Below are 26,087 nucleotides of genomic sequence, written 5' to 3'. Positions count from 1 at the left end.
ACCTGCCCCCTACACACTCAGGAGCAAAGGGGATGAGGTGGGATTGGGTAAGTGAGACCTGTGAAACAGGCTGATGGGAAACTTGAACTTGACGAGTGAAATAATAGGAGCTGGTGGAGGCACTCCAGTAGAAGTACTGAGGCAAGTGTCCAGATAAAGAAGATTTTTTGGTGGCCTTTTGTAAGTTTGTTCAGCACATTTCTAAAATACAGTAGAGCCTGTATATGCAATTGTTGGGGGTGTTTCCTTCCTGTTCAGGCAGCTGGTTTAACATCCCCCATCTTTTTTTCAGTTGTTCTACCCCAGCTTTTTTTTTTTTTTTTATAAGCAAATTAGTGCCTTGTAGCCTGGATTGGAAAGAGGGTGGAGAGAAAGATCCCGCAGGACTCACTAAGGTACAATCAGAAGGGCCTGCAAAAGTGCGTGCCTACTTACGTGGAAGTATGGATTTCCTTCCCTCTAGTGCACTAGGTATTTTGTGTTTTCTAGCGAGCTGCTTTTCTCCTAATGGGCATGGGCCCACAAAACCCATTACTGTAAATTAAATGAGGATGCAGACTTATAGCCGGTCAAGTGCTCTGTCACAAATGCCCTGTGCCCTTACCGTACAGTGAATACAAGCTAATGTATATAGCAGCTCACCCCTTTCTTTCACTGAGCTTTCACTTGGGACCTGCTCCCGGGCACGTTCGTGTACAGAGAGTCACTGACAGGCTGTAAATCCCTGTCTTCGGTAACTTCCAGGTAACTGATAAGCCTGTGCCCGTGCCCTATGGGTAGAGTAGCAGGTGTGGGTGCCTTGCAGTGTAGCATTTTGACATTAGGAAAGCAGACCCAAAACCTTCAGCACTGTAAGCTTTAATTAAAAACAAATAAAAACGGGAGCGATGAGAATGATCTCACAGCATTTATTAGATCACGAGGAGTTCAGAGTGAGACCAGCTCAAAATGGAGGGGAAAAATCCCTCAAATACTTACTGTGTCTATATAAAAAAATAGCAATTTTGTTTTTTTGCACATGATAGTGAAAACTCATGATCTTAGTCAGTTATGGAGCTGAGGTAGTTGGCATGTATGCTGGGGGCATAACGTTGGCTAGGAAAGCTGCCACAGCTGCTGCTATCACCACCATGAGGACTGGAATCCAGAGGCCACATTGTCTCTGTAAGAGAGGAGCGAGTGGTGTCAGTGAATCAGGAGCCCGGGAAAATGGTCATTTTATCCCTGGTCTAGGCACAAATACAAACAACCTTTCCCCTTGCGTCCCAGCACGTGAAAAACCACTTTCCCCAGCACCCATCTCCTGCTGGCAGTCTGCAAAAGCCTCGAACTGCTCAGCCTTATTTGCGGCAGGCAATAGCAGGCACACTCCTACTTTTGATGGTCTTCCCTGGAGCTGATTGAGCTCGTCCCGGCATTGATGTAATTTGGTCAGGCAGGAGCGGTACTCGTCACCCAGGGCCTCCAGCTCGGCGCGGAGCTCTGCGCACTGGAACGAAACCCACGGTCATTAACCCAGTCACCACCGCGCTGTCGGGTTAGGGGCAGGGTGAAATGAGGTTGGTGGGTCTCAGTGGGAAAGGGCCCACCCAGAGCGCTGAGATCCTGAGGGACTTGCACTCCCACTCTGAACAGCGTCGTCTCGAGGATAAGCGAAGCTTTTCTTTTTTGTCAGGGCAGCCTGAAGGAAGCCGGAGGACGGTGGCGGGAAGGAAGTGCCCACTTTCCTGTCTTGGTGCCGAGGGGATGCTCCGCTCTCGGGCTGGGCACGGCGCGGGGGTTTCAGTCAGCTCCGTGGTCTGTGCTGGGTCGGCTTTGCGTCCGCTGTGGCCTGTCCCGACTTGGCCTTGTTTCCTTCGGCAAGCCTCTGCCTCAGCTGACTTGGACCTGGGCCCTGTGTCCAGCGCGCTGGAGGATATGGCCTGGGCTCACCAGGACGCGCCGTGCCCCGAGGGAGCAGAGGCCGCAAAGGGGAAAAGCTCATCCTGTAAATCCCCGCGTGCAATCCCTCCGTGTCTCGTAAACAAACGGAGCCCGCGGCTCTTCTTGCCACCTCTGGCAAGGGTTAAGGCCAGGAGAGAGCTGGGGGGAGATTCCCCAATCCCATGGACCGTGCTGAACTTTGCAAGAGCCGGTCCTTTATTTTTCATGCATGCCCCTGGTCTGACATGCCACGAACCTCCCCACTCGGTAAGATTCCCCCGGACTCTCCCTTTCTGTGAAGCGTGGGAGCTGGGCTGCGCTGGAGCTAGCAAAGCCACAAGTTATTGCTACTGCGCCATTGGCAATTCCTCAGAAGCGCTTTGCAGAGGGCAAACTGCCGGCGGGGCCCAGGGGAGTCTGCTGGGGTGCCAACTCCTGCACCCTTGAAGGGGCTAGGTGCATCTCTGCAAAGCAGTGGCTCCCACAGTACTGCCTACTGGGGGGCTCTGTTCTGCCTGTCCCACCACCAGGAAACGAGGCAGGAGCAAGGGATTGCTTGGGCATCTGGCTGTGTGCAAGAACCACTTTTAAATGTGCCTTCTGACGCGAGTTCCTTTTGCTAGGTACAAAAGTGCTCCTCTCTCTTTCATCTCTTCCCAAAGGTGATAATCTCAGCTTTGGAGTGTAAACTGCTTTGGAAGATTATGCACACCTGTGCTGGTTATTTTGATAGCCCTGGACTTTCGTCCATCCAAGAGTTATCTGCAGCATTTGGGCTGCTGTACAAAGCTTTAAGTATAACTTCAGCCTGTAAAGTTTTGGCTAGCTGTGAAATATTTTGTGAATTTAAAGATGGGGTAAGCAGCTTGAATGTCCCTGAATGTTACGCCACTTGGAAATAATTTGGATGAAAACCAGAGGGGGATTCTGCTGGGGTCGGAATCGGTGTCACTCGTGTATCCCGAATCAGACAGCTCAGTGCCATTAGGATGGATGCTTCTAAAAATCATTGTGCAACATTTTCATTTCTGCCTTTGAAAGCATTTTAAAATAGCAGCTAATCTTCTAACAAGATCATTTAATCTCATCAACAGACTTAGTCACCTGCTCACCTCTTTTTCCTTTGCTTTGAGCACAGATGTCCTTTTTTGCAACTGGTCCATCAGATTTTCCTTTTCCTCATCTTGCGGCTGCTTGAACAGAGTGTTTTGTATTTCTTTGACCGGGCTGGGGGGCTGCTGCATAGTTAAAATTTGATCTAAAAAATAGCCAGACTTCCAATGAGAAACAAGTCCAGGCTTTTAGTCTGCATCTTTATTGCTCTACAAATTGATTCTTAACTCTGCATGGGTTTTTTTTAATGTATTTGGATGCTAAGCAACTGGGTACAAGAGTGGGAGATGATTTAATTTTCAGAGGGCTCTGTCATGGGGGGGAATTGATAATATTTAAAAACATATATAACTGAAAGTGTTAAACAGAAATTGGGCAATGAAAGCTTTTTTTTGAGGAGGGAAAGGTCCAAATTCCCAAATGTGGTTGTTTAATTGCAACTAGTCCTGAACTCCAAGGAAAATAGAAATAAATCCTAGTAGGCAAAAAAAATATTGGCATTGCCACTGAAACAGAGTTTGAAATCAACTTAATTTATTGTATCAATTTAATTTATTGTATTTATATATATATATAACGGAACTAAAGTTTACATCAGCTAGGAATATAGCCTGTTGTGAACAGGTGACATTTCCTTATCCTCTGCTGATGAAGGCTGCACATGAAGTTACCACTTAACCTCCTCATTATATTAGAAGCGAAACAGGCTTCTAGCATCTGCGTTACACATTTTGCTGACCTTTTCTTCGTATCAGCTCTGCCTGAGCGCTCTGCTCCTCAGACTGGGTTTGCAGCAGGTCTGTGAACAGAACAGGACACTATTATTGCCCAAGATATAGCACATCCATTTAATCAGAGGCATTGCCTCTTCCTCTTCTAAACTGCACTTTCTCCTACCTCAACACTCCTCGGATGTGGCCTTTCAGTGGTAGCTAGATGGAAACTAAGGCTTCATAACTAGCTATGAGCAGGTTCCCCGTGACTAGTGACTTGATTCATTTCACTTCCCAGGAAAACTGCGCCCAGAAAATTGTGCTGAAAGTAGTGGGATTGCATGCCTGCACCCAAAGGTATGCAACTGGACTTGGGTCTCCAGATGCTGGTCTTCTTGTTAGAAGAGTTAATCTCCAAATAACCAGCATGAAGGTGTTATTCTGAATGGAAAAGCCTAATGTTCTTCCAGCAGACCCCAACAGGGCTGCCTTGTTGCATGGATAGGGCTGGGCAGCAGCATCAAGTGCACCAGGATGCAGTTGCTGCACTGGTGTCAGTGAGAGCAGGGCCTGACCTTCAGCCCTCCCCCCCCCCGCATCAGTGCTACTTACTGTGCAGGTGACTGAGGGCTTTTTCCAGTGTCAGCTTCTGGATTTGTTCATTTTTCAGTTTTTCTGGAATTAACAAAGAATTGATCAGAAATAGTTTGCCATGGATAACACAAACTCGCTTAGTATTTGTGCACAAGTGTGGCTGGCTTCCTTTCCCTAAATTCTCTATGGCCTCTGGAGGGTGAATGAAGTGTGCTGGGAGCTTTAGTTCTTCTAAACTAAAACCAAGTTTTTCTTTAGGTTGCAAACAATTTAGGGGCATTATTTACACATGTCCAAAACAATAAGACTTAACCACTGATGGGAGGCTGGTAGATACGGCTCTGTTTTGTTTAATTTAAATGAAGTTTTCTGGGGCTTTAATCTGTTGTACAGGCAGAGATGTCATTAGATTGCTGTTCATTTACTTTTACTTATTACATTTAAAATAGTCACCTGAGCAGTAATTGATTATTCCAGCATCTGCCTGATCTGATGCTTAATAATGCGATTAGCATCCATCTATATTCTGAGCGATCACTGTGCATTACTTCAAATAGTTATGAACGCATTCATTCTCTACAGGTACATGGAATGGGAATGGAATGGGACTGTATTTTCCCAAATTACAGCTGGGGAAACCTGAGGCGCAGGGAGGTGAAGTGACTTGCTCAGGGACATGTAAAATGTCTGTGGCAGAGATGGGAATTGAGCCCAGATCTCTCTCTTCTGAGAGTTGCACAGCTTTCTTACAAGTCAGTTTTCATAAGGGGGGAAGAAACAAATGCACTTAGCATAGGTGCCCCATAGGATATCAAGGGCTCCTCCAAGTGGAGGTGTCCAAAACCACAAAAAAAGATTTTTTTAACGTTGGGCTTTAACCATTGGGATTTTTTTAAAGTATTTTCTCATATCAGAGTTGTGTATAAGCTGCCCTGGGCCTTTTTTCTGGAAATCTGAACAGATACAAATCTCTGACACAACTGCCACCCTCTTTCCCCTCTGCTCTGTACCTTCCAAGGCACTGACGTGCTGTGCCTTGAGCGCGTTGTCCTCCTGTAAGACCTTGACTCTGGAGTCGAGATCCACGTGTTCGTTCTCCAGATGGCGCAGGGCCCCGTGCAGCTGGTTGTTCTGGGAATCTGCCCACTGCATAGAGGGGAATCACAACATCAGGGCATTGCACGCAGCATCCTTCCAAACCAACACTGGGGCTGGCTTCTAAACGTGAGAGGCAGCCTTTGGGCGTCCGCTCCCTTACAGCTCCTATCATTTAACCACAAAACTAAAGCTACTGTTTGTCCACCAGCATGTGGATTTGTATATTCTGTTGCTACTGCTGTATAACCCTGAATTGCAGTGCAGCCTCATCTGGCATAGGACATGGGGAATATATAACTACAGATAGGAGTGCTGCACAACTGTGCAGTCCAGGAAGAGAGGAATAGCACTGTGAATTCAGTATCTCAGGGGGAAGTTAGGCAATTACTCAAACTGGAAGGCCAGGACACCAGTGATGAGGAGGGGATGACGTTTCATGGAGATGTAACCGGTTGGTGTACAAAATACCAGACCAAGAAAAATCTAACAATCCCCGCAATGATCTAATTTGGAAGAGGCGTGACAGTTACCATGGCAATACTATCTTTGAATGAAAGTCATTCAGTGGCACTGTCTTATACCTGTGGTTTCTGATAGACTATCACACAGTGCGACCGTATGTTAGAGTGAACCTACTTGCAGCTTATTCTGCAAAATGTGGAGCTTGTTCTCTAGCTCTGTGTGTTTGCTGGTCATCTCGCTCCAGTCTGCTTTTAAAGTCTCATAGTGTTCTTTCCAGAGGGCACAATCTTCTTCCGAGGCAGCCAGGGATCTCTAGGAGACGAAACAACAGTAATAGTAGAGTCCGTTTACCCAGCTTAGGACTGGTCAAAATAGGAAGCTGCACTGAGATAACAACAGTGTTGTAATTTCATACCCCTTTAGTTAAACTGGTGCCACTCTAGATCGATTTAATATGCATTTATGCCAGTTGATCTTACACTGGCAAAGTTTCAGTGACTGATTCAGCAGCCCTGGTGCCCGTCCTTTAAGACTCCCTGCTCCATGTATTGACATGAAAAGGGCTGCAAAACTCCAGCAGTGAAGAAGAGAAATTTATAGTGTCATTTGTTTGGTTTCCTACTTACGTATGTGCTAAACTACAGCACGAATGCCACATATATCCTAATGAGGTGTGATTTGCCCCTTCCAGGTGATGTGCTGAGCATGTTCTTAGCAGTCTTTGGGAAAAGAAGGGGAAGCCTTTCTGCACATTTGTACTACAATGTGACTGTAATTGCCCTGTTTTTGTTTCCTGAAGCAGCACAGAAACATCCTAGAATATGGTGCCACCTCCTGGATGCAGAGAAACAGGAAAGCAGTTTTTCCATCTACTCAGGGCTTTATGCACAACAGTGGCTTTTTCTGTAAGTGCTTTGAGATGGTACAGGGGCATCATTTGAATTCTTGTGCATTTCAGCAAATTGAAGTCATTGGATTATGTATCTATTTTGCTTATATGGGGAGGGTTAGGCACAACTGAAAATACCAATCCAAATCTACCCCCTGGCCCAGAGAATTGGACGTGGGACAGCTTTTCTAGGGACAATATTTAACATTTAAGATATTTTTTTTTAATCAACTTCAAAGCATGGCCATACCGAGCTTGCTCATCTCTCAATGTGCATTTCAAGAAACTCAGTAATACTGGAGAGACAAATCCTACAACTGGTCAAGGCAGTAGCACTTCTCTTTCTGACTGTGTTTAACTATCCATCATGTGGTTCATGCAATTTAAAAATACTCCTAGTTGTTTTTAATAGTAACAAGTGCAATCCCTCTTTCACTGCAGTGGAGAGGAGTTTTGCCACTGATTTCAATGTGAGCAGGATTTGGCCCAAGGCAATTGAACTAGTGTCATTTTTTTCAGGGAGCCTGGAAACGGATGCAACCAGAATCCCTGCCCCTCACCCGAGCGGTCTGGAGCTGCTCTTCTGCTTGGAGTTTCTCCTCAAGCACCTTCTGAATGGACTCTTTTGCCTTCTGTTCATAGGTCTGCTTTTGGTCCTCCATCTCTATCAGGATCTTCTTCACCCCCTCCTTGGTGCAACTCTTTAGAGGAAGAATTGAACTGAGAATTGGTTAACCATGAACAGCCAGGCCTCCACTGGTAAAACAGAATAGATCAGTCCAAAGACACTTGAAAGGTCTTAGTCCTTCCATCCATCAGGCTCCAGCTCTAACACAACCACTGTGGCTTTGTGCTGGTTCTGTATTTTAATATCTCCACTATCACCACCCTTAGCAGATTATTCCCAAGTGTGATGGGCCTCATCAGACTTGAGCTTTAGCCCACGTGCTGTGTCAAGGCAACAAAATTAGCAGCAGTTAGAACAACAGTATGACGGAGAACTTAATCTTTTTTTTCAGACCTACATGGATTCAGGAAATGAAACCCAATCCAACTGTGGTGTTTCACATGCAAGCCATGGTTTGTTTTTTGAAGAGCTGAGTTGGTTACCTGGGTGCAGGTCTGCAGCTTGTTTTCCAGGGTCCTGAGTTTGCACTTCAGCTTATCTTCATTCAGCTGCCCCTGAAAAAAAACCAAATGAGTCTAGGTCTGGAAATACTGAATTACCCCATTACTGTCTGCAGATTCCTCAGTGTTTCCATTGTTTCTGTACTTCAAATTGCTCACGGTTTTTCTACTCTTCTTTCCTTTCTCTATTGTCCCTATAGCAATGACTGTATGAGTGATTTGGATCTGGGGAAATTCTTCTTAACATTTAAAGTTGAAAATAAACCTGAGAAATTTCAAAATTTTTGAGGAAAGGGGGGAATAGCTTTAAACACGTCCTGCCTTCCTTTCCCTCCAACCAGCTCTACCAGGTGCAGGAGGACAGGGGCTCCCAATGAAAGGGAAAGTTAAAGGCAAAAGGATGCGTAAGAACCTGCACTGAGACCAGAACTGGCCACACAGCTTTGTTTCATGCTTCCCAGTTCTCTCACGTTGCAGTGCTCTCTGTGCTGTGCTCCTTTTCTTAAAAAGCAGATACAATTTTAAGACTTCTTTTGCATGTAAGATACTAGAAAGAGACATGACACCCAACTCTCCTTGCAGGCTTTTGAAACCTAAGCAAAATGAATGCAAAAGGGGTGCTTGTACAGGTATAAATGACTATGCAACGTGCTATAGATGGGAGAGTCAGGCCTTGTCTATATTTGGGTTTACTCACAGAGTTTTCATGGGCACACAGCTCTTTTGCCAAAAGGGGATAATTTCAGCTGAGCATTGGCAGAAAGACTTTTATTGCCAGAATAATTACATCTATATGGGGCTTTTCACAACATTTTCCCCCTTTCGCCTAACTGACATAGCTAGAACACCCAGGCTGGCAAAATGTAAGTGCAGACCACATTGTAGCCATCCATCTGTTAGGGGCTGGTAAGTAATCCCTGATATGCCCCTCTTGGCTCTTCATTCTCATAGTTTTAGTCAGGGTTGTTGTCTTTCTTGTCTCTGAATCCTCCTAGATGGCAGCTGTTTTTTAAGCACTGCTGCCAATCCCAGTATTCAGCCTTGACAGCCAGAATGCAAGTTCAGAAAGGAGCACATAGTAGGTCAGAGGAAAGGAGCAGCATGCATGTTTACAGAGGTGACCAGTGATTTTTTGGGGTGCCTTAGTTTTGATTATCTGCACGGGATCCCTTGGCTCAGATTTCCAGCTATGCCGAAAAACCCAATTTCACGTGACGTCAAATCAACAGAAGTTGCAGAACACTGGTGGTACTTTTTGGTCTTGGTTTTGGCTCAAAAAATTGGATATCTAAGTGGGCACTCCTAATAAGTTGGCCGTAAAACCCTAGATGCTCCATGTGCGTCTATCAGGTGATTTTTTTTTTTTTTTTACTGCAACTGCAGTGCTTTGGCTTTCCTCTGATTGGTAGATTATATCTGATGTTTCTTCCCCTCTGCTTCCTGCTAGTCATTTTAATACTTAGTTGGCGGATGCAATTTTAAGCAGTGTTCATGAACTGTATTTGTTTTACATAAACACCACCCCTGTGCAAAACACAATAGAGAAAAGGGGGTCTAATCTGTGGCAGAAACAGGGTTGGCAGCTCCCACCAAAAACACCTGTAAGGTAGGCGCAAAGACCCGAAACTTCCAAAAGCCTGGACCAAGAAGCGTAGTAAAATGATGCATTTGCACGTCAAACTTAATTATGTTTTGCTAATTATTGTGACACCACTAAACTTACTTAGCTGCTTTCATCTGAGAGTCTCAAATTATTTTAGAAACCATGTTTAATTAAGCTTTTTAGCCACTTTGATGCTTCCCTTTTCAGAGGGCAGCCTTCCTTCTCACCGAGGCATAGATAGCTGCTGTGCAAGCCTCCTAAGCCTAGATAATAACACAGCAGAAACAGAACCCAGCAGTCGAAAAGCTGAGCCCATCAGTTTAATTGTTTGTCGTGCTCCTGCTGTACCGATGAGCCCATTCATTTAGATGCACCCATAAATCTAAATTAAGATCCTACAAGGTTTCCCAGCATCACTTAAATTATAGCCAGCACAGTCTTTTCCTTTTCACTTCATAATTGTTTAATGGCTCTAAAGAGCTGCCCCTCTATCTGATGCCATATCTCATTATAGCAGCATGGCAACCCGCACCTAATTCCCCACACAAATGATTTCAGAAGGGACCGGCTGAGGACTTAATTTGCTAGCTGTGATCTGCAAAGCCCTGCTTACCTTGTTCTTTTTTCTAGCCTATTCTTCCATCACAAGGTCCAAGATACTCCCAAAGGACCAATTTCTAACTATAAAATTTATTTGCATTGGCTTCGGTGCCAAACCAGCTGCAAGGTCATTTTTACTCTCTCTGAAGAAAAGCTAAAAAGCAGAGAAATCTTTCTTACAGCAAAGATACTAAGACGCAAAGGGCACCCACCTGCTTCTCATCTAAGGTTTCATGGCTACTTCCTGCCAATGTGTGTGTTAGGGTGTTTTTTCCTGCTCGTAATATATATATATGAAGAAACACTGCAAGGCGGAAGTTTCAAAACCACAGCATATCTAACACTATTTTTTTTTCACTCCGTCTCACCCAATTGCTTGGCTCCTCTGTCCCGACAGACTTCTTTCAGATACATTTTTGCAGCATGGTTTCAAATCAACCGCTGTTTTAACAGCTTGGGTTTTTTGTTTTTTTGCCATCTATTTTTTATTTTACATCCTTATTTTAAATGGGGTCATAATACCAGTTGTATAGTGGCTTGCAACTTCCAGAAGTAGCAGCTTCACTCTACTTCGGTGCTTTTGGGACCGAGCATTGTTACTGGTAAATGTCTCTCCATGGTAATCTGAACAAGGGACTTGGGTGGCAGGGGCTCTTTCTGCAGAGCATGTCAGCAGGTGTGGGCTTAAGTCCTGTTGAGTCATCCGACATCAAGTGATTTGCTGAACTTGGGGCCCTGGACCTGTGTTCTGGGGATGAGCAGCCATAGGACATACGCTGCTACCCCAGCTGGCTTTCGCCTCCTGGGTGGTTGTCTCAGACAGAGACTAAGCGATGCTCTTGCTACGAGGGACTTCAAGTGGCAGAACTGAGACAGTACACGAGTGGTGTTTATGCTGCTGTCTGTATTCTAGTTCAGGGGGTAGGTAGAGGTATTCAGCTCCCAAAGCTGTGAGCCTGGCATCCTCACCAGAAATGAGTTCCTTTACATTCGTGAAAGTGGCATAAACTGAGAACATCATTCTGGATTCCTTCTCAGGCCCTAAGTTAGCAGGGTGGAGCCTTGGCACAGCGTGGTAGGACCATGCAAATCAGCAGGCTGCTAGAGAGGTTATAGAGGATGTCCCCATTGTTCCTCTTTGCTTATCTGCAGGAAACAGTGAAATGGAGGTGCTTCTTTACCAGTATCTCCTTGACTTAGAAAATGGCTTCTCAACCATCTTTTTTATTTATTTGTTTTTGGGGGAGAAGGGAGGGATTTCATTTGGGTTTTGTTTTTTTTTTAATTAAAACGCTTAGATAAGTTAAGCAGAAGTTTGTTTTCAATTCAAAACAGTTTCTTCTTGGCAGATTCTGTGCGCTCCTCCCTTCTTACTCTTTACAGGGGAAAGTAAGCATTGGAAATGGGGCCGGGGCCTCATAGGGAGTAAATAAAACCTTAGCAAGATATTAAACAAAAATTGCGCACCACATTTTTCAGTTTAAAGATTAGAAGAAAAATGTTGTTTCCCTCCAAACAGTACCAGAAAAAGAAGAAGATCTTGAAAGTTATAGAAGCCAGCCCCCTTTTCTGCCTAATCCTGTTTTTCAACTGGTCCTCAGATAAAACGAAGTTAGGGAACAGGGTAGGGAAGTTTTTTTTTGCAGGCTAAACAGTTCTGAAACTTGCCGGCACTGCTCCACTTGAGATCCATCTTGTTTCAGTCAGGAAAGCAAAGAAATCCCAGTGTGTGTTAGTGGGTAGAAACAAGAAATGCAGCATCTCCCTTTGCACACTTAAGACTCAGAAGGGAGCTGGGATCTCCCATGCCCAACACCACCCAAAAGCCCCAGCCTGGCAGTTTGGTACCTGCCAAGATTTTTCTGAGGCTTGCAGCAGCGTGGATAAGAGCCCTTGTAAAACCACCATCTTCTGCTTCAGCAACAGCTCTCGGTGCAGCGCCTCCTGCAGATTAAGTAAGAGATCCAGACTCATGTAGGTTGCATCTACACATTCAATTAATGCGCATTACCTAGGGTGCATTGAACCTAGTACCTCAATTGTGGGGTACTAGAAAAAACTGAGAATTAGCCTATTTTAATGCACATTAGCTAAAGAGCACAATTTTTTTGATGCATTAAAATAGGCCAACGTTCATTAAATCATGTGTGTAGACATTGCTCTAGTGCCCAAAGCTCACTGGAACATCCCAGATAAACCCATTTAATCCCCAGGACTTCTTACAGCTATTTTTCACTCCCCCCCCTGTACTTGAGAACCTATTTTCTGGACTACAATGATTGCTTCTTTGTTTCTCCTGGCCATGCTAACACTAGATGGGGGTTAACAGCTTAGTAGAAGTATTGTGTTTTACGTTTGCCTTTCACCTACTATTAGAACTGTATTTGTGGTTTTTTTGCATACTTACCTTGAGGTAGTTAGAAAGCTGAATTATTTCCTAAAAGTAAAAGAAAGGTGCATTAACAACCCAGGATATCACTTGATATTTTTTTTGGACCGAGTGGAATGGGAGATTAAAAAAACAAAGCAAAAAAAATCCAAAAATAAAAAAAACCCAAATCAATTCATAAAAGACTAAAATTTTGCAAGAAACAGTGACGAGTGTAAGAGTTTAAGTCCAGTAAGTCTGGGGGCCCATAATGGGTGTATATAGATAGTCCTCTTCTAGTGCAATAGAAGCAGTACTTTCATAGGTCTCAGTTTCCAGCATACTTTGTCAGCTGTGTTCTAGGAGTAAGTTCTTCTTTGTCTACATAAATTGTCCCTTTGATATGAGGGACAGAGGATTCTTAGGTATTTCTCTACCAGTTCTTGTGTTCTGCTTACCTTATCCAACACTGCTATTCCACAACTAAAATAAGAGAGAGAAAAGTTATTAAGATACACATGATACAGATTTTGTGAAAGAGACCAGAGCAATGGGTACATTAAAGAGATACATTAAGAATATCCACTAGACAGAGGTCCAGCTAGAAAGATTAGTGTAGGGTGACAGGGGGCAGCTCTCAGGGCTGGATCTCCTGCCAGCCCGCCCACCTGTCTCTATGGAGCAGTCCACCCAATCTCACCTGCCATAACTTTGCTGTTTTCTAAACTGTTGGTATAATATGGGAAACTATTACCGCCCCAATGCCAGGGGGTGCTATGAGCAGCTCCAACCTCCCCTACACCACAGCCCATGCCTTGCAGATGGCATCATAGTTCTTATGATCTTCAGCCCCACACTGGGCCCCGTAATCCTCCAGTCTGGACCCCAACTGGATCTTGGCAGCATACTCCACCCTCATTCTGGGCTGTCTCACTCCCTGAACTGTTCCCCCTCTCAAGTGTGCCCCCCACCCCAGACCTTTGGCCTTACCTCCAAGGCCAATCTGAACCCTAGGCCCTCAGCTTTGGGTGTCCCTCTGGCCCTTTTGACCCTTCTGGTCCTGGCCCCAGCATCAACCAGTCAAGGGTGCCTTAAAGCCAGGCTTCGAAGTATCTAGCCCGCCTTCTCAGCCCTACTATAGACTTACCCACCTAGTTGTGGGAGCTGGAGTTATTAAGGCACCCCAGCACCCCTTTCACAAAGAAGGTAACAGGCCTGGCATTTCCTGGGGGCTCCCACATCACTAGGAGCCCCATCAGGCCACCCATCCCCGGCAGGGTGTAGTTTTAAGTCATGCCCGGGACCAAGAGCCTCCTAGCCATCCCCATAAACTCCTGCTCTTACCGCCTGGTTGTTCCTGCTGCAGCTACACTAGGCAATGCTCTTACCTGAGCATGTAGCAGCAGACTGCAGCCCTTACATACTAGGTTCTCACAATGCCCGCCACCATCAGACACCTGCTGGATGCCTGACCCAGCCCGTAAAGTGGCAGGTGCCAGCAATGCCCTGCCACATATAGCAGTAAATCATGCTAATGCAAAGTGATTCTCCTGCAGAACTTTCTTTATGACAACCTCAGGGTATTCTGCAGCAATCTCTAAATTCACCTCCTTACTGAGGAAAGCTTTCAATTGGATAGGTGACCAAATACTTACTCTGTTTGTTGGCTCGAGTCTTTCTTTATTGTGCTAGAATCTGCAAGTGTCTGAGTGCCTGTGGAAATAAAATTGAGAAGATGTGGTTCTGGTTCCTAAGTTGTAAATAAGTAATATGATCGCAGCCATTCACACTTTCCATCCGCGTTTAAGTATTGCTGAAATGCAGCCATTTCTAGGGTGAGACATGGCAGCTGAAACCAGCATACAGCAACACACCCTCATTTAGCACAAGAGGCATGAAGAAATCTGTCTGCAGTCGAAGCTGGAAGTGGGAGATAAGCAATTAGACAAGTTAGAAGTTGGTCAAGGCCCTGGCAAACAGTCCTGCCCCTGCATAAAGCAGCAGCACTTTTTAAATTGGGAAGGGGCCTCCTTTTCATATCTGAGCTGAACAATAGCTCCTCCAGCACCATATTGACAGCTGGCTGGGGTACTGAATTCATGATTGCCTCTGTAGAGAGCATCATCTTCCAAACTGGTGTGTTCTTCATATGTAGTTCAGAAAGGGCTGATCAGGCCTGCTTGATAAACAATAGCTTCTCTTTAAGCACTTGCATGGGGCTACTAGCAAGAGGAGCTTTGCATTATTTTTCCAAGGGGTCACATCCTGCTCCTATATCATTCCAGTGCAAATAACTCCAAGATTTCTGTGATGCAGGATGAAGCCCGCAGTGAATGGACACCTAAGAATATTCTTTTGCAATGGAGGCAGGCTTTCTCTGCCTGCTCTAAAAGATTTCCCTTGAGCTTTGGAGGCTTGAATACAATGCCGCCTTGACCTGAGTCACCCTGAATTTGGTTTTACAAAACCTTGCCAGCCTCACTTCCCCTCTGTACCTTGGCTACGTTTGGAGATTTCTTTGCTGAAGAAGCTTTCTGATGAAACACCACCGAAGTGTGAGTTGCTTTGTGCTGGGCGAGGCACTTTGAGGCTGGGCTGAAGGTGTTTGTGATGCAACAAAGGCATGCTGTTGTTCCAGGAAACCTGAAATGACAAGTTAATTGCATTTATTTCAAAGAAACTGTTAAATATCAGGAGCCAAAAAGGTTTATGTGCTTGTATACGGGGTTCTTCCACAGATTGTGCAGCCAGCCTGAGAAATATCAGTGGTGGAGACTGAAGGAGAGGGTGAGAGCAGGTTCTGGGCATAATTTTTCAGAGGTGCCAAGTACCTGCAGTGGAGTCAATGTGAGGATTTGGTCTACGTGGTGGAGAAGCCGCTGGCAGAGAGGCTGAGAGGGAGATTAGCGGACAGGGCAAGAGGGGCTCTCTGACAGGCTAGGAGGCCAAAGTCTTCTCGGTTCCTACTGAGAACTGGGGAAAAGCTTTCAACAGTCCTAAGCTAGTAGTCCTTATCTGATACCAGTGCTAATGACTAGCTCTCCACATGCATATGTATTTGTTCCATTCTCCTCAGACGTGCAATGAGTATTTTCTGGACTGCTAATAGCAAGAGCCTGCTTTAATTTTCTCACCACCACCTCCTCTTCTTTGCAGATCCCCTGAGGGCTCGGATGGGGGTGCAGGGGAAAAGCATGTCGATGCAGCCACCAAAATATAGTCTGTGAAAGGCATCACTGCCACATGCATGAACATACTTGTTCCCGGTTCTTGTTGACTGCCCTGGGATTAATGCTAGTATGCATGGGGGGATATACGTGAAATAATTGCCCTGCACATTCGTGCATTATACAGGAGACCAAAGGGCTTGGCCAGGCTTGTGGTCTCTTCAGTTGTTGTTTTACTGTCTTTGGTCACTCATTGCAACTTGGTCTTTTAGATAACAATACTGGGTAAGGGGCCAAGGGGTAGAAAGGAAAGAAGCTGAAAGTTTCCTGGCTGCCTGTGTGACACTAGAGCCTTCATATAGGAGCTTAATTTTCAATAAGTGCATTAGTGCATCTGTCTTGGACTAACGTGGCTACCTACATCTCACTGCTGGTTGGGTACAACATGGAATAGGGCCTGCTGTGCAAAAGGATATGGAAATTAGGGAACAGTCAAATACTTGCTATTGGAGAACATTAACATCAATGAAGACAAGAGCAGGAAGTCCTGTTTCCATGTGATCAATTGAAAAAGCTAAATGCTTATGATAGTAGTCTCAGCTTTTTGGTGGAAATGTGAAAGAATTATGCACAAGGGGGAGGAGTTGGTTTCCTGTCAAAATGGAGGTTTGCGCTGTGAGACATGGCTGCAACTCTCTGGGATCAAAACTCAGAATATGGAGTGCAGAAGAAGCATGTAATGAGTGACATGATAAAATGTCGCCCTGGATTGAGTATATGGAGTCTAATGGCAAAACTGGAACTTTCCTTCCAGTGCTTCCTGGCTCTGACCCCACTCCCGTGTTGACCTCAGTGGACACGGCATACCCTCATACGAAGTCACTCAGCACCCATGGAAAATGCGTGACGCCGTTACCTGGAGGGTTGTGGATGCTCTCAGATCCGTCCGTGACCATATGCTCAGGGGAGTCCGTGTTCCACCGTCTTGTCCCAGAGGCACTTGCATTCGCGTGGGAGGCCTCCCTTGTTTCTTGTCTTCTTCAGTCACTAGGTTCCTTCTTCTCAGGAACTCCTGCTGGCGGGAGCTCTGGGACTGCTCCTTCATCTCTTTCTTCCTGTATTGTACCATACGGCGACACGTGGTCACGTTGTTTCGCCTCCGCAAGTTCTCGCGTGTCTCTTGCCGCCGCTCACACCTTTCTTCATAACTCTCATTCGGACTCCTACGATGATGAAGGGTCTTCTCGGGTTGACTGATCATGGTGTCCACCGCTGCTACCCTAGCCTCTAGCTCTGTCCCGGTGGCTTGGGTGGAGCTCTTCCCTAATGAAAGTAAGAAAGAGAAAGACACCACAAGTAAGTGTCTTTCTGGACACTTTACAAAATAAACTAGTGCATATGAGACTTTTACAGATGATGGACACCAGGTCTAAGACATAGCCACAGTTCTAGAGTGATACCCGCCGCATCCATGGAATAAGGCTGTGTCATGAAATACAGATGTGCTGACAGAAAATAACCGTTGTGTCTCTGTTCCTAAATGCACATGCATGTGCTAATATGGGGTACTCCTTGAACTGGAAAATCAACTTCAGTTTCACTCATGTCTTAAGTGACGAGACTTATTCTGCAATCTATTAAATCTTGCCGTTATCAAATCTTTTCTGCTATTCTTCTTCTTTGCTCGGTCTTACCCTCCTGTTTCTAGTTATAATCCCTTATCCTATTTAAATAAATAGACAAGGAACAACAATGATTTCTCATACTTCTGTAGTAATAGGTTTGTAGTTTGTTCCTGCATGCCTGTGTTTTTCCAGCCTTTTGTATAGGACCCACTACAGGTGTGGGAAGTTTTGCTACTAAGCAGTTTCATGCAGCTGCATGCATTTGTAAATCCTGCTTGCCTTGTGCAAGCACAGAGGTGCCTGGGGAAGGAAGAAAGTGTTACTGCACTGCATGGATATGTACAGAATCTCATTTTAAAATCCCTGTTTGCTTCCATGCCATCACCTTAGGGAACTCATAGCCTCTGAAGATGATGCTCACCTCCAACATGACTCTGCTCCTTTCTATTCGCCCCTCTGTCCCACAGCTCGCCTTTTGCAGTAGCTTGACTTAAAGGCTACATTACACTTTGTGCTTCACACGTTCTCCTTCCTTTTCTGCCACCAAGGCTTGGCTAGCTGTAACTGTGTCCTGAATTCGCCCAGCTAGTAACACTGCATCCAGTCCCCTACTGCTGTAAATAACATTGCTCCAGCGAGAGACTGGTGGATGCAGGAGTGGAAGCAAGAGGAGTCTGGCACTGCGCGGTCCAGGGAGTCATTTTTGCTTCCACTTCCGTTGGCTTAAGCAAAGCAGGCAAGTCGTGCCAGAGGTCTGTACTAAGAATGAGCTCCTTTGTTTAAGCATTACCTCCCGACAGGGTAGGGTGCTGGTGGGCAGGGTGAGCTATAGCCCCTTCCCTCTCTACCCAACTGCAAGCTTCATTGTTCTTGTTTTCCTGGATTGTGGCCACATTGAGGGTATCTGGGTCTTTGTCTCTTCCTCGGGGAGAGAGAAAATGGAACGCAATGCTCATACTGACAAAAGCCTCAAAACTAACATTACTCTACTTCATCCAAACTTTCATTGCCAGTTAAGGGATACCCTGTTCCTTGATCCGGCTGGATAATCCTTGAGCACGTTCCACGGATGCTGCTTGAGCTTGCTACGCTTCTACCCAGCCGCTTGGGGTTGGATAGGTGCTTGGGGGAGTGGGAGTGTCTGCCTGCCTAGGCGCTTCACGGTGTGTGCTGCTTGCCAGTCCAAGCATAACTTTTGCCTTCTTTATTTTCAATGGCTGCGCTGGAACAATTTTTATTCTGGCTTCTCTGATCTCTTAAGATCCGTGCGGCAGCCCTGGGGCTAGAATAGCTGGGTGGCTTTCCATCAGATAAGAGGATCCAACTGAGAAGCTGGTTCTCCTGTTATTCATCTAGCAGAGTTAGTCTGGATTCTCACTGGTGCAAGGGGGAAGAGCAACAGGTCCCCGCCTCTAGTACTTTCAAAAGGGCTCAGAACCAGCAGAGTAACCGCAAGCCTTTGGTGCTCCCATGACCCAGGAGGGTGGGATTCTCCAAGCCATGTAGCATTGGCCTAGTTGTACCATTGAGGTCAATAAGGGCAGGGCGTAGGCAAGGTTGGAGACTCTGGACCATCCCAGATTTACAAACTGTTTAGTATCATATTGTCCAAGCCCTGGCATTCAGTTATAATAAGTATCCCACATCTTACCTCAGAACAGAACGTGCCCCTGAGTCGACTGGGAGTAACACTGATCTGAATTGCTCTCCTCCTGACTTACACCAGTGCAGCTGTGATCTGGATTCACCACTTCGCCTACACCTGTTTCAAAATAAGAGGGAAGCTTCTGGTTGGAGTATGAAGAATTGCCTGGTTCTAGGTTTCAGTTTCAAATTGGATTGTAAGGCTGTGGACCATACATGGCAATGTACATTCATGTGACAAGTATGTAAAATGGTACTTCTGTGTCACGCATGAAGTCTTTGTGGCCAGGCTTACACCACTGGAACAGGTGGCTCACAGTCTGTTAGTAAAGTCCATTCATAGCAAACATAGTCCAGACTCTCATTAGCATATATTACCTTGTTTTCATAGCAAATGCTCATAATATTCTCTAAATGTTATCTTCAGCTTGGCCACTTGCTTCACACTTGCGCTCAGAAAAACCCTCAAGAGATGAAAGGCAGACAGAAGGGGACGGGTACAGAAAATCAAATTCCTCAGCAAGCCCTTTCAGGCTCCTGTTTTTATCTCTCTCTTTCCCCACCACCATGTGTATAACTCTCATCAGCACTGTACCTGAGAGCTACATTTTGGGAAAAGAGGGGGGCTTCAATTAAAGTGAGACAAAGAAAAATTGATTTTAGGAGCCCAAAGAAAAATGGACACAAGAAGAAATTTCATTCTATATTCTTTTGTCTTCAGTGGTTGAGAAATTGCTGACTCTGATGGAAAAACTTAAGGCAACTAATGTTTGTAAGGTGGGTTGAGGATTTTTATAGTAAAACTTGCCCTCCAGAAAGCTACATAATTATAACAGAACCAAAATAGAAGCATACATTTCTTATGCTGCCATGTTGTACTAACTAATTTCCTTTTAAATTGAAAGGGACTCCAGTCCAGTAAGATGATATCCTTTTCTTGTTTGTAAGTAGGCAAAATGCATGCGTATAAACAATCAATATGTTGCTTCACAACCTCATCCATCCAACCAAGAAAATAAAGACTCAAATGATTACACTGAAAGACAAAAATCACCTTCTGGATGATTAGGTTGCACTATATGTTTGTTCTGTGCTCACATTTGTTCAGAGATGCGGTTTACCCTTAGAGCTTCTGATGTTCCTGTAATATCCCCAATTCTAATCTCATTTTCCAATCCTCTCCACCAGGGCCTCTGAAACATTATTGGGGTGAACTTTCATTCCGAGAAGTTATTAAATGCAAAAAAAAATAATAATTTCTATACAGCTTTCTTGCTTCTGCCTCAATGTCATCCTGCTTTGGACCCCCTCTCTCATGCTCACTTGTGTACACACATGCACAGACACTTTCACAGCACAGCAGGCTGGTGCTGGGTCTGGTGAACAGCTGCACAGGCTCTGAAGTAGACAGACAGATGAGGCCTGTGCTAACACCCTGGACGTAAACATCCTGAAAACCTGAAAGCAACAACTGGACCTGGCTGTGAACAACACATCTTGGGACAAAACGTATAGAAATGTCCCTGCTCCCTTGTTTGTCAGCCCAGGGCAGAAATCTCTTTCTCTGCTGGTATCTTCCCACAGTTAAAAAGTGTCTCATCCAAGGCCAGAATTAGGGCGCTGAGCCCTGCACATCCTGTGCGAGCCTTATGCGCTGGGAAGCCGCCCATTACAAACAGCGCCGTTGCCTTCCTGCCTGCTCCAGACATACACTTTGCAGAACCTCCCAACTATGCATCCTGAGACTTTTTTTGTATTTCTCTTGGATTTAACACAGATCCCTTTTAGGGCAAGAAAGGAGCAAAAAGAAAGGTGCGGTCCATTACTCACCGAGCAAGCTGCTGAGGCCTCTCTGACACGCTACCGGTTTTGTTTTCTTCCGCTACCACCCCAAGTCAACCATCCCTTGTTAACCAGCATGCCCTTTATCTCCCCTTTGCATGCTGTGCCACTCCTCCCTCCAAGGGAAATGAATAAAAGGAAACCCCAACTTGCTGTTAAGTTACAACTTCCCACACCAATAATGTGGGCTGAGACAGACATACCTTACCCACTTCTCCTGTGTCAGGGCTTGTTGCTGTTCATCCACAAAGAGCCGTAGAAGTGAAGGTCTTACCTGGCTTGCGATGGAAGCCCAGAGGTAGACGCACCAAATCACTGATCTTCTCCCCAACCTCTGTTAAGCTTCAAGGCAGGAAGGGAAGGCTGGATATTGGGGTATGGGGCATTAACTGACATCTTCATTCCAGCGACTGCATTGTGCTGCCATTTTTTCTTTTTTAATAAAACAGGAAATGTGCTAAACCACAATGCTTAACCCTGGTTCCTGTCTTGTTAGTTTGTGACATGGTACAAAAAGCTAGCAGGCAACTTGAAGCCCAGTTCAGTATGGTGGTTTGGTTATCTTGAGAAGTAAGAAGTCTGGACTTTTGCTATCAGCAGCCACTGTTATCCCTTGCTGCACATGGAAGTGGTGCATGGATCCAGGAAGCTATGCCCACAGCACAGCAGGTCTTTTATTATGCTTGCTGATCCCTGCTAATTCCAAGGGGTTTGGGGTTAGGTAATTCCACCCAGGGTATAAGAGCAGTTGGTGTGAATGGAGCAACCCTGGAAGAAATCCCTAGGAGAAGCTTAGCTCGGGTGACATGGCTCAGCTGTGTGTTACATTGCTTCCATTTTATCTGCCGATGAAACAGCTGCCTTGGGAAGAGGGAGGTGTTTGTACACTAATCCAGTGTACACGTGCGTGTGTATGCTGTGCTAGAACATGGCAAAGATGCAGCACTTTTAGGGTACATTTGTGTGATTAACCATTTGGCCATCAGTGAAAGAATGCCTTCAAAAAGGTCCTGATGCAAAGCCCCTTGAATTCAATGGAAAGGACCTAACTAACCTGAATTGGGCCCGAAAAGAATAAACAAGTCTCTTTCAGATTTCTGTATTTCAGGTAGACTCCCCTCCAGTTCTTCATGTGTCCTGGGAAAATACTTTATTATGCCAGCTTAGCTTTAATTTACACTGTGTCTCAATTTCTCCTTTTTTATTTTATTTTTTTTAAACTTCAACTGAGATGTTATAAAATGTAATCAGCAGAGACAAAAAGAACATGCACATGACATGTGATCCAATATCATAGTTAATGATGCTTTTTAGATATTTAGCATTGTTGAGTTTGAGGACTCCCTCTTAACTTCAGTGATGGATAATGTGATCCCTAAAATTTTAGATGTCCTCAGCTCCCATTGAAATCACTGGGAACTCAATGTTTGGCTTGCAGAGAGTTTTGGGTGGTTGTATAACTCAGAACTGATCCCAGTCCATCCAAATGCTATTACCTGCATTAAGCAATGCTATTAGCTCTTGCAAGAGGTCACTTTGGGTAAGTATATAAAGACAAGCAAGATACAGCCCAGTCCCTGTTCAGGGCACCTATGCATTGCCTCGGTGGAAGCGAGTAGTAATAATAGTATCAGTTCAGTAGGAAAGGATGCTATGGGGCCTGGTGCTCCTCTCGCTGGAACATAGGAAAAGGAGAACCAGGCCCTATGTTAAAGGGAGTTCATCTTAGGTTTTCCTAACATGTTGAAAATAGATGTCTTACTTAGTGGCTCTTCTTGGGACTCTGTGTGATGAGGAGCCTAGAGATTTAGTACTAAAAGTCATGAGGGCTCTTGGAAGAGCAGGAGGCATGCTGGGGGCTGCAATGGTTCGGAGCGGGTGAGGGCCACCTCCTTCTTCCAAGAGCAGATCCAAACCCATCCACTGTTAGTTGTGCCCTCTCAGCCAGGGAAATGATTTTGCTGCTTTAAGCAAGCCTCATCTCCAGAGAGGAAATGGAGGCGGGTGGGAGGAAAAGTTAAGGGTAGTCAGCATTGTCTCAGTGGTGTAGGTGCCTAAGTCACTTTGCAAGTCAGAGGCATTTCCAATTTCTAAGGACATGACTACGCAGCAGCCTGTGAGCTTGTGGGCACGTGTTAAGCCTATGCAGGGGCTGACTGCCCAGCCACGTGAATATGTCTGTTTGCGGGTGCAGTTGCATGGGGATGATGCTGGGGTCTACGAGGGTGCGTGCCGGCATGCTTAGAGCTGGATCTGTGCTAGGAACCTGCTTTGTCAAAGTCACTGAGGCACTTTTGAAAATCCCACCAGAAATGCTCTTTTCACTGACCAGAAAATAACTGTATTTACCTCTGTGTTCATGCTATTAGTCGTTTCCTAATTAGGCCCCAATACATATTACCAGCTATGTTCTTTTGACCTTTTCTATGTTCATATTATTTCTTGTGAGAGAATCCAGGAAGTCCGGGGCCCAATCTCTTAATAAGAGGGGAATTGTCACAGAGATGTAGGGATAGTGCAGTTCCCGCTGACGCAGCGCTCCACTCTTGATAATCTCCAGAGCACACTCTTCTTTTGGTGCAGGTTTGCCACGTATCACATGGGACACTGCTTTCATAGCTGAGTCTGCAGTGGAGGATAGAAGAAAGAAAAATGTTATCAGACATATGCATTGCCTGTGGAATCTAATGCTCTATGATTTCAGAGGTGTTTGAAATTGCATCTTATTGTGGAAAATAGTGCCTTACTAGAGGCGCTGAAGAAGGAGGAGAAGGAGGAAGAAGAGGAAAAAACTTGAAGTTTATATTAAAAAGGGAGGGATGCTTTTTGAGTAGGCAGTTGTATTATTTAGTTACTTGGACCAAAGCATCGGGTAAATTAAACAAACAAAAACTCCACAGGTAAATTATTAAAGGTATTCAGGGACCCAGTTCCCTTTTTGTGGAAGTAGGAGTCATATTTTAAAGGCATTTAGACATCCTTTTCCCATTTTCAAAAGTGTTTTAAAGCACTGCAGTAGCCCAAGTTTCAGTCTCCCTAAGTATTTAAGTCCATTTAAAAAATGAGACTTTTAAGAAAATGTTTGTTAATGTAAGTTCAATCTGTACTGGCTGTTGTAAAATGCAGTAATTGAGCATGAAGTCATGAAAGAGACCACAGTGAGCTAATTTTGTGATTATTATATCAGCAGTGTAATTTTGAGAGAGAGTAAGCATTTGCAAGGAATGCAGCAGGTAAATTGAGTGAAATGCTAGTAGTCCTTTCATCTCAAAGATCAAGCAACAAATCTTCAGGAAGGGTTAAGTTTTGTAAAAATGCCCGGAGAGCAGTGACTATTTTTCAAAGAAGGAGGCTGTTTTAGTTCAAGAAAAGAAAGAGAAAAGCAGCATTTCATTAAAAACAAAACAAAAGCAAAACTATTCATTGATTGAAAATGTTGACAAATTCGAGCGCTAATTGTTTTCCATTTTTTGCATAGAAGTGATGTTTTGTGGCTAACTGTAGAGAGGAAGTGTGCAAGTGCATGCATGGAGAGATCCTGCCCAGCTAGGTCTACATAATAGTGCCTGCCTTACCAGTATTGATGTAGCCCAGGACACAGAGCGTGATGGAAACATTGGCATTCTCAATAATCAGCATCTGCCTCAAGGAGCTGAAAAACCCATCCAAGGCAAACTTAGTTGTAGAGTAGGGAACGGTAAATGGGTTCCCAACTTTCCCTAGAGAGACACGCAATGATTAGCTTGATGTGAGTGAAATCCAGTAGTCATGCCATTTTTACATTGACTTTCTTTTCGGTAGATGTAAAATGCTGACTTGCACCAACTAATCCTAGAACCTCAGCAGGCTGAAGGATACCACTAATATCACAATAACATTTTTATTTTAAAAACTCCTCCAAAGTATTCCTAATGTAAATTTTCTGTAACGTGTAGCCTAAACACAACACAGGACAGTAGGTGGGGATCAAAAGATTTTTTTCAGCGTAAATTCTGTATAATTGGCAGAACTCACTTGGGGCTAGTGTGAACCTTGAATCAAATCTGTCTAGCTGTCCCACATGCAAACTCACTAGTATGCACCTGTGCACCATGTACAGCGAACAAGTAACATCCTGTCTTCCTTATGGCAGGCATTGCTAGTGGATAGTTTGTGAGGAGTTCATATTTTATTTTATTTTATTTTATTTTATTTTTGCTTTGCTTTGAGTTTTCACTGTGGGAAATTTTATTTCATTTTATTTTTGCTTTGCTTTGCTTTGCGTTTTCACTGTGGGAAGGAAATGGTTGGTGTTTGGTTTTAGTTAGGCAGGCTTTTGTGACAGGGAAGCTTCAAGTCAGCAGGAGCTGGAGAAGCATCAGAGCAATTCGCCCTCTGCCTTGGGCTATGATCGAGGTAGAAGTTTTCTAGAAAATAGTAATTTGTGTTTGACTGAGATCCTGGGGAGAAGAGGTGGCTTTGCATGCTGCCTGTCCCTGACCATGTCACTTCAGGGGAAGGTTTGCTGGGGAGGGGGAATGATGGATGCCCTGACAGTACATCGCTTCTCCACTGGGAAGCTGCCCTGAAAGTGTGGTGGGGTATTGGTGCCAGCAGAAGGAGAATCAGTATATAAATTGGGAAGACTTGTATTTAGCATTCAGTAACCAACATAGTGAATCCAGAGCTCCAGTCACATTACCTAGTTTCTCAGGAGACCCTTTATCCTCTCTTTTGCAGAGTGTTTTCAAACAAAGCTTCTTTAGACAGTAGCAGGGTCTAAGTCAAAGGAAAGATTTGGACTGACTAGCACTAAGGGTCTCTAGCCTGGGTGCTGCTTACCTGCCAAGGAAGAAACTGCAACGATGCTGCCCCTGCTCTCCTTCAGCATCGGCAAGGCAGAGACGGTCATGGTCACATAGCTGAGAACATTAATCTCCAGGAGCTTTCGCAGGTGCTCAATGTCTCCCTTGAAGTAGCCAAAGTGTGTGCTGCCAGCGTGATTGAGGATCAGCATGTCTAGGCCTCCTAAAAGACAAGATTGGGGGCTCTGTAGCGCTACCTGTTATAGAGTGAAGGCATTCTGGATTGACCATATGGCATTTTTTTTGTCCAGGCCACTCAGTCTTGTCTATCCAAACCACTGATGAGATGTATCTTAAAAAGCACTCTCAAAATGAAATCAGCCTCCTCATTTAACATAAATGGAAAACAGAAACAATGTAGGCATATCATCTGTTGGTATGTTGACTAGATATTAGTAATATCCTTGACATTATTTAGTATGTTCTTATAGTATTAATTAAATGTGGCTGTGGGAGGTATCAGCATTGCAGCAT

At 44.8% G+C, this 26,087-nt stretch overlaps 2 protein-coding genes across 5 annotated transcripts in view; both read right to left on the bottom strand.

Annotated features, from left to right (window-relative positions):
• Positions 1 to 307: 307 nt before the first annotated feature.
• On the bottom strand, positions 308 to 21,807 carry TRAF3IP3 (TRAF3 interacting protein 3). 2 transcript variants are annotated; one of them, XM_019514050.1, is made up of 16 exons: positions 20,758 to 21,807; positions 16,575 to 16,981; positions 14,987 to 15,134; positions 14,147 to 14,204; positions 12,950 to 12,974; positions 12,531 to 12,560; positions 11,972 to 12,067; positions 7,903 to 7,974; positions 7,353 to 7,493; positions 6,078 to 6,215; positions 5,354 to 5,489; positions 4,362 to 4,424; positions 3,776 to 3,835; positions 3,036 to 3,181; positions 1,376 to 1,489; positions 308 to 1,162 (listed from the first exon to the last, which is right to left on the bottom strand). In XM_019514050.1, exons 2-16 carry the CDS (start codon positions 16,917 to 16,919, stop codon positions 1,049 to 1,051), a joined length of 1,686 nt encoding a protein of 561 aa, XP_019369595.1. In that variant the 5' UTR covers positions 16,920 to 16,981; positions 20,758 to 21,807; the 3' UTR covers positions 308 to 1,048. The 2 variants fall into 2 exon arrangements, with proteins under 2 accessions (XP_019369595.1, XP_019369596.1); XM_019514051.1 differs by having other exon boundaries at positions 21,044 to 21,807.
• A 171-nt stretch (positions 21,808 to 21,978) lies between these two features.
• The window catches only part of LOC109295284 (corticosteroid 11-beta-dehydrogenase isozyme 1-like), an 11,760-nt gene continuing 7,651 nt past the window's right edge, over positions 21,979 to 26,087 (bottom strand). For all 3 annotated transcript variants that reach the window (XM_019514052.1, XM_019514054.1, XM_019514053.1), the window contains 3 exons: positions 25,591 to 25,776; positions 24,345 to 24,488; positions 21,979 to 23,394 (listed from right to left, as the gene is read on the bottom strand). In XM_019514052.1, coding sequence (XP_019369597.1) covers positions 23,174 to 23,394; positions 24,345 to 24,488; positions 25,591 to 25,776 — 551 coding nt within the window. In that variant the 3' untranslated portion in view covers positions 21,979 to 23,173. The remainder of the gene's footprint in view (positions 23,395 to 24,344; positions 24,489 to 25,590; positions 25,777 to 26,087) is intronic.

Source organism: Gavialis gangeticus, unplaced genomic scaffold (genome assembly GCF_001723915.1).
Source record: "Gavialis gangeticus isolate Ggan-Ray unplaced genomic scaffold, GavGan_comp1, whole genome shotgun sequence".
NCBI lineage: Eukaryota > Metazoa > Chordata > Crocodylia > Gavialidae > Gavialis > Gavialis gangeticus.
The sequence above is the reverse complement of the archived record's forward strand: the minus strand, read 5'-3'. Positions and strand labels throughout refer to the sequence as shown.

What these genes read in the sequence shown, in the direction of transcription:
- TRAF3IP3 (XM_019514050.1), bottom strand. Translation starts at nt 16,919, where the DNA reads ATGATCAGTCAACCCGAGAAGACCCTTCATCATCGTAGGAGTCCGAAT. An exon ending in GAGCATCCACAACCCTCCAG is followed by an intron (nt 15,135 to 16,574) that starts GTAACGGCGTCA and finishes TTGTCATTTCAG; the next exon opens with GTTTCCTGGAACAACAGCAT. An exon ending in AGAGCTGATACGAAGAAAAG is followed by an intron (nt 3,182 to 3,775) that starts GTCAGCAAAATG and finishes GCTATTTTTTAG; the next exon opens with ATCAAATTTTAACTATGCAG.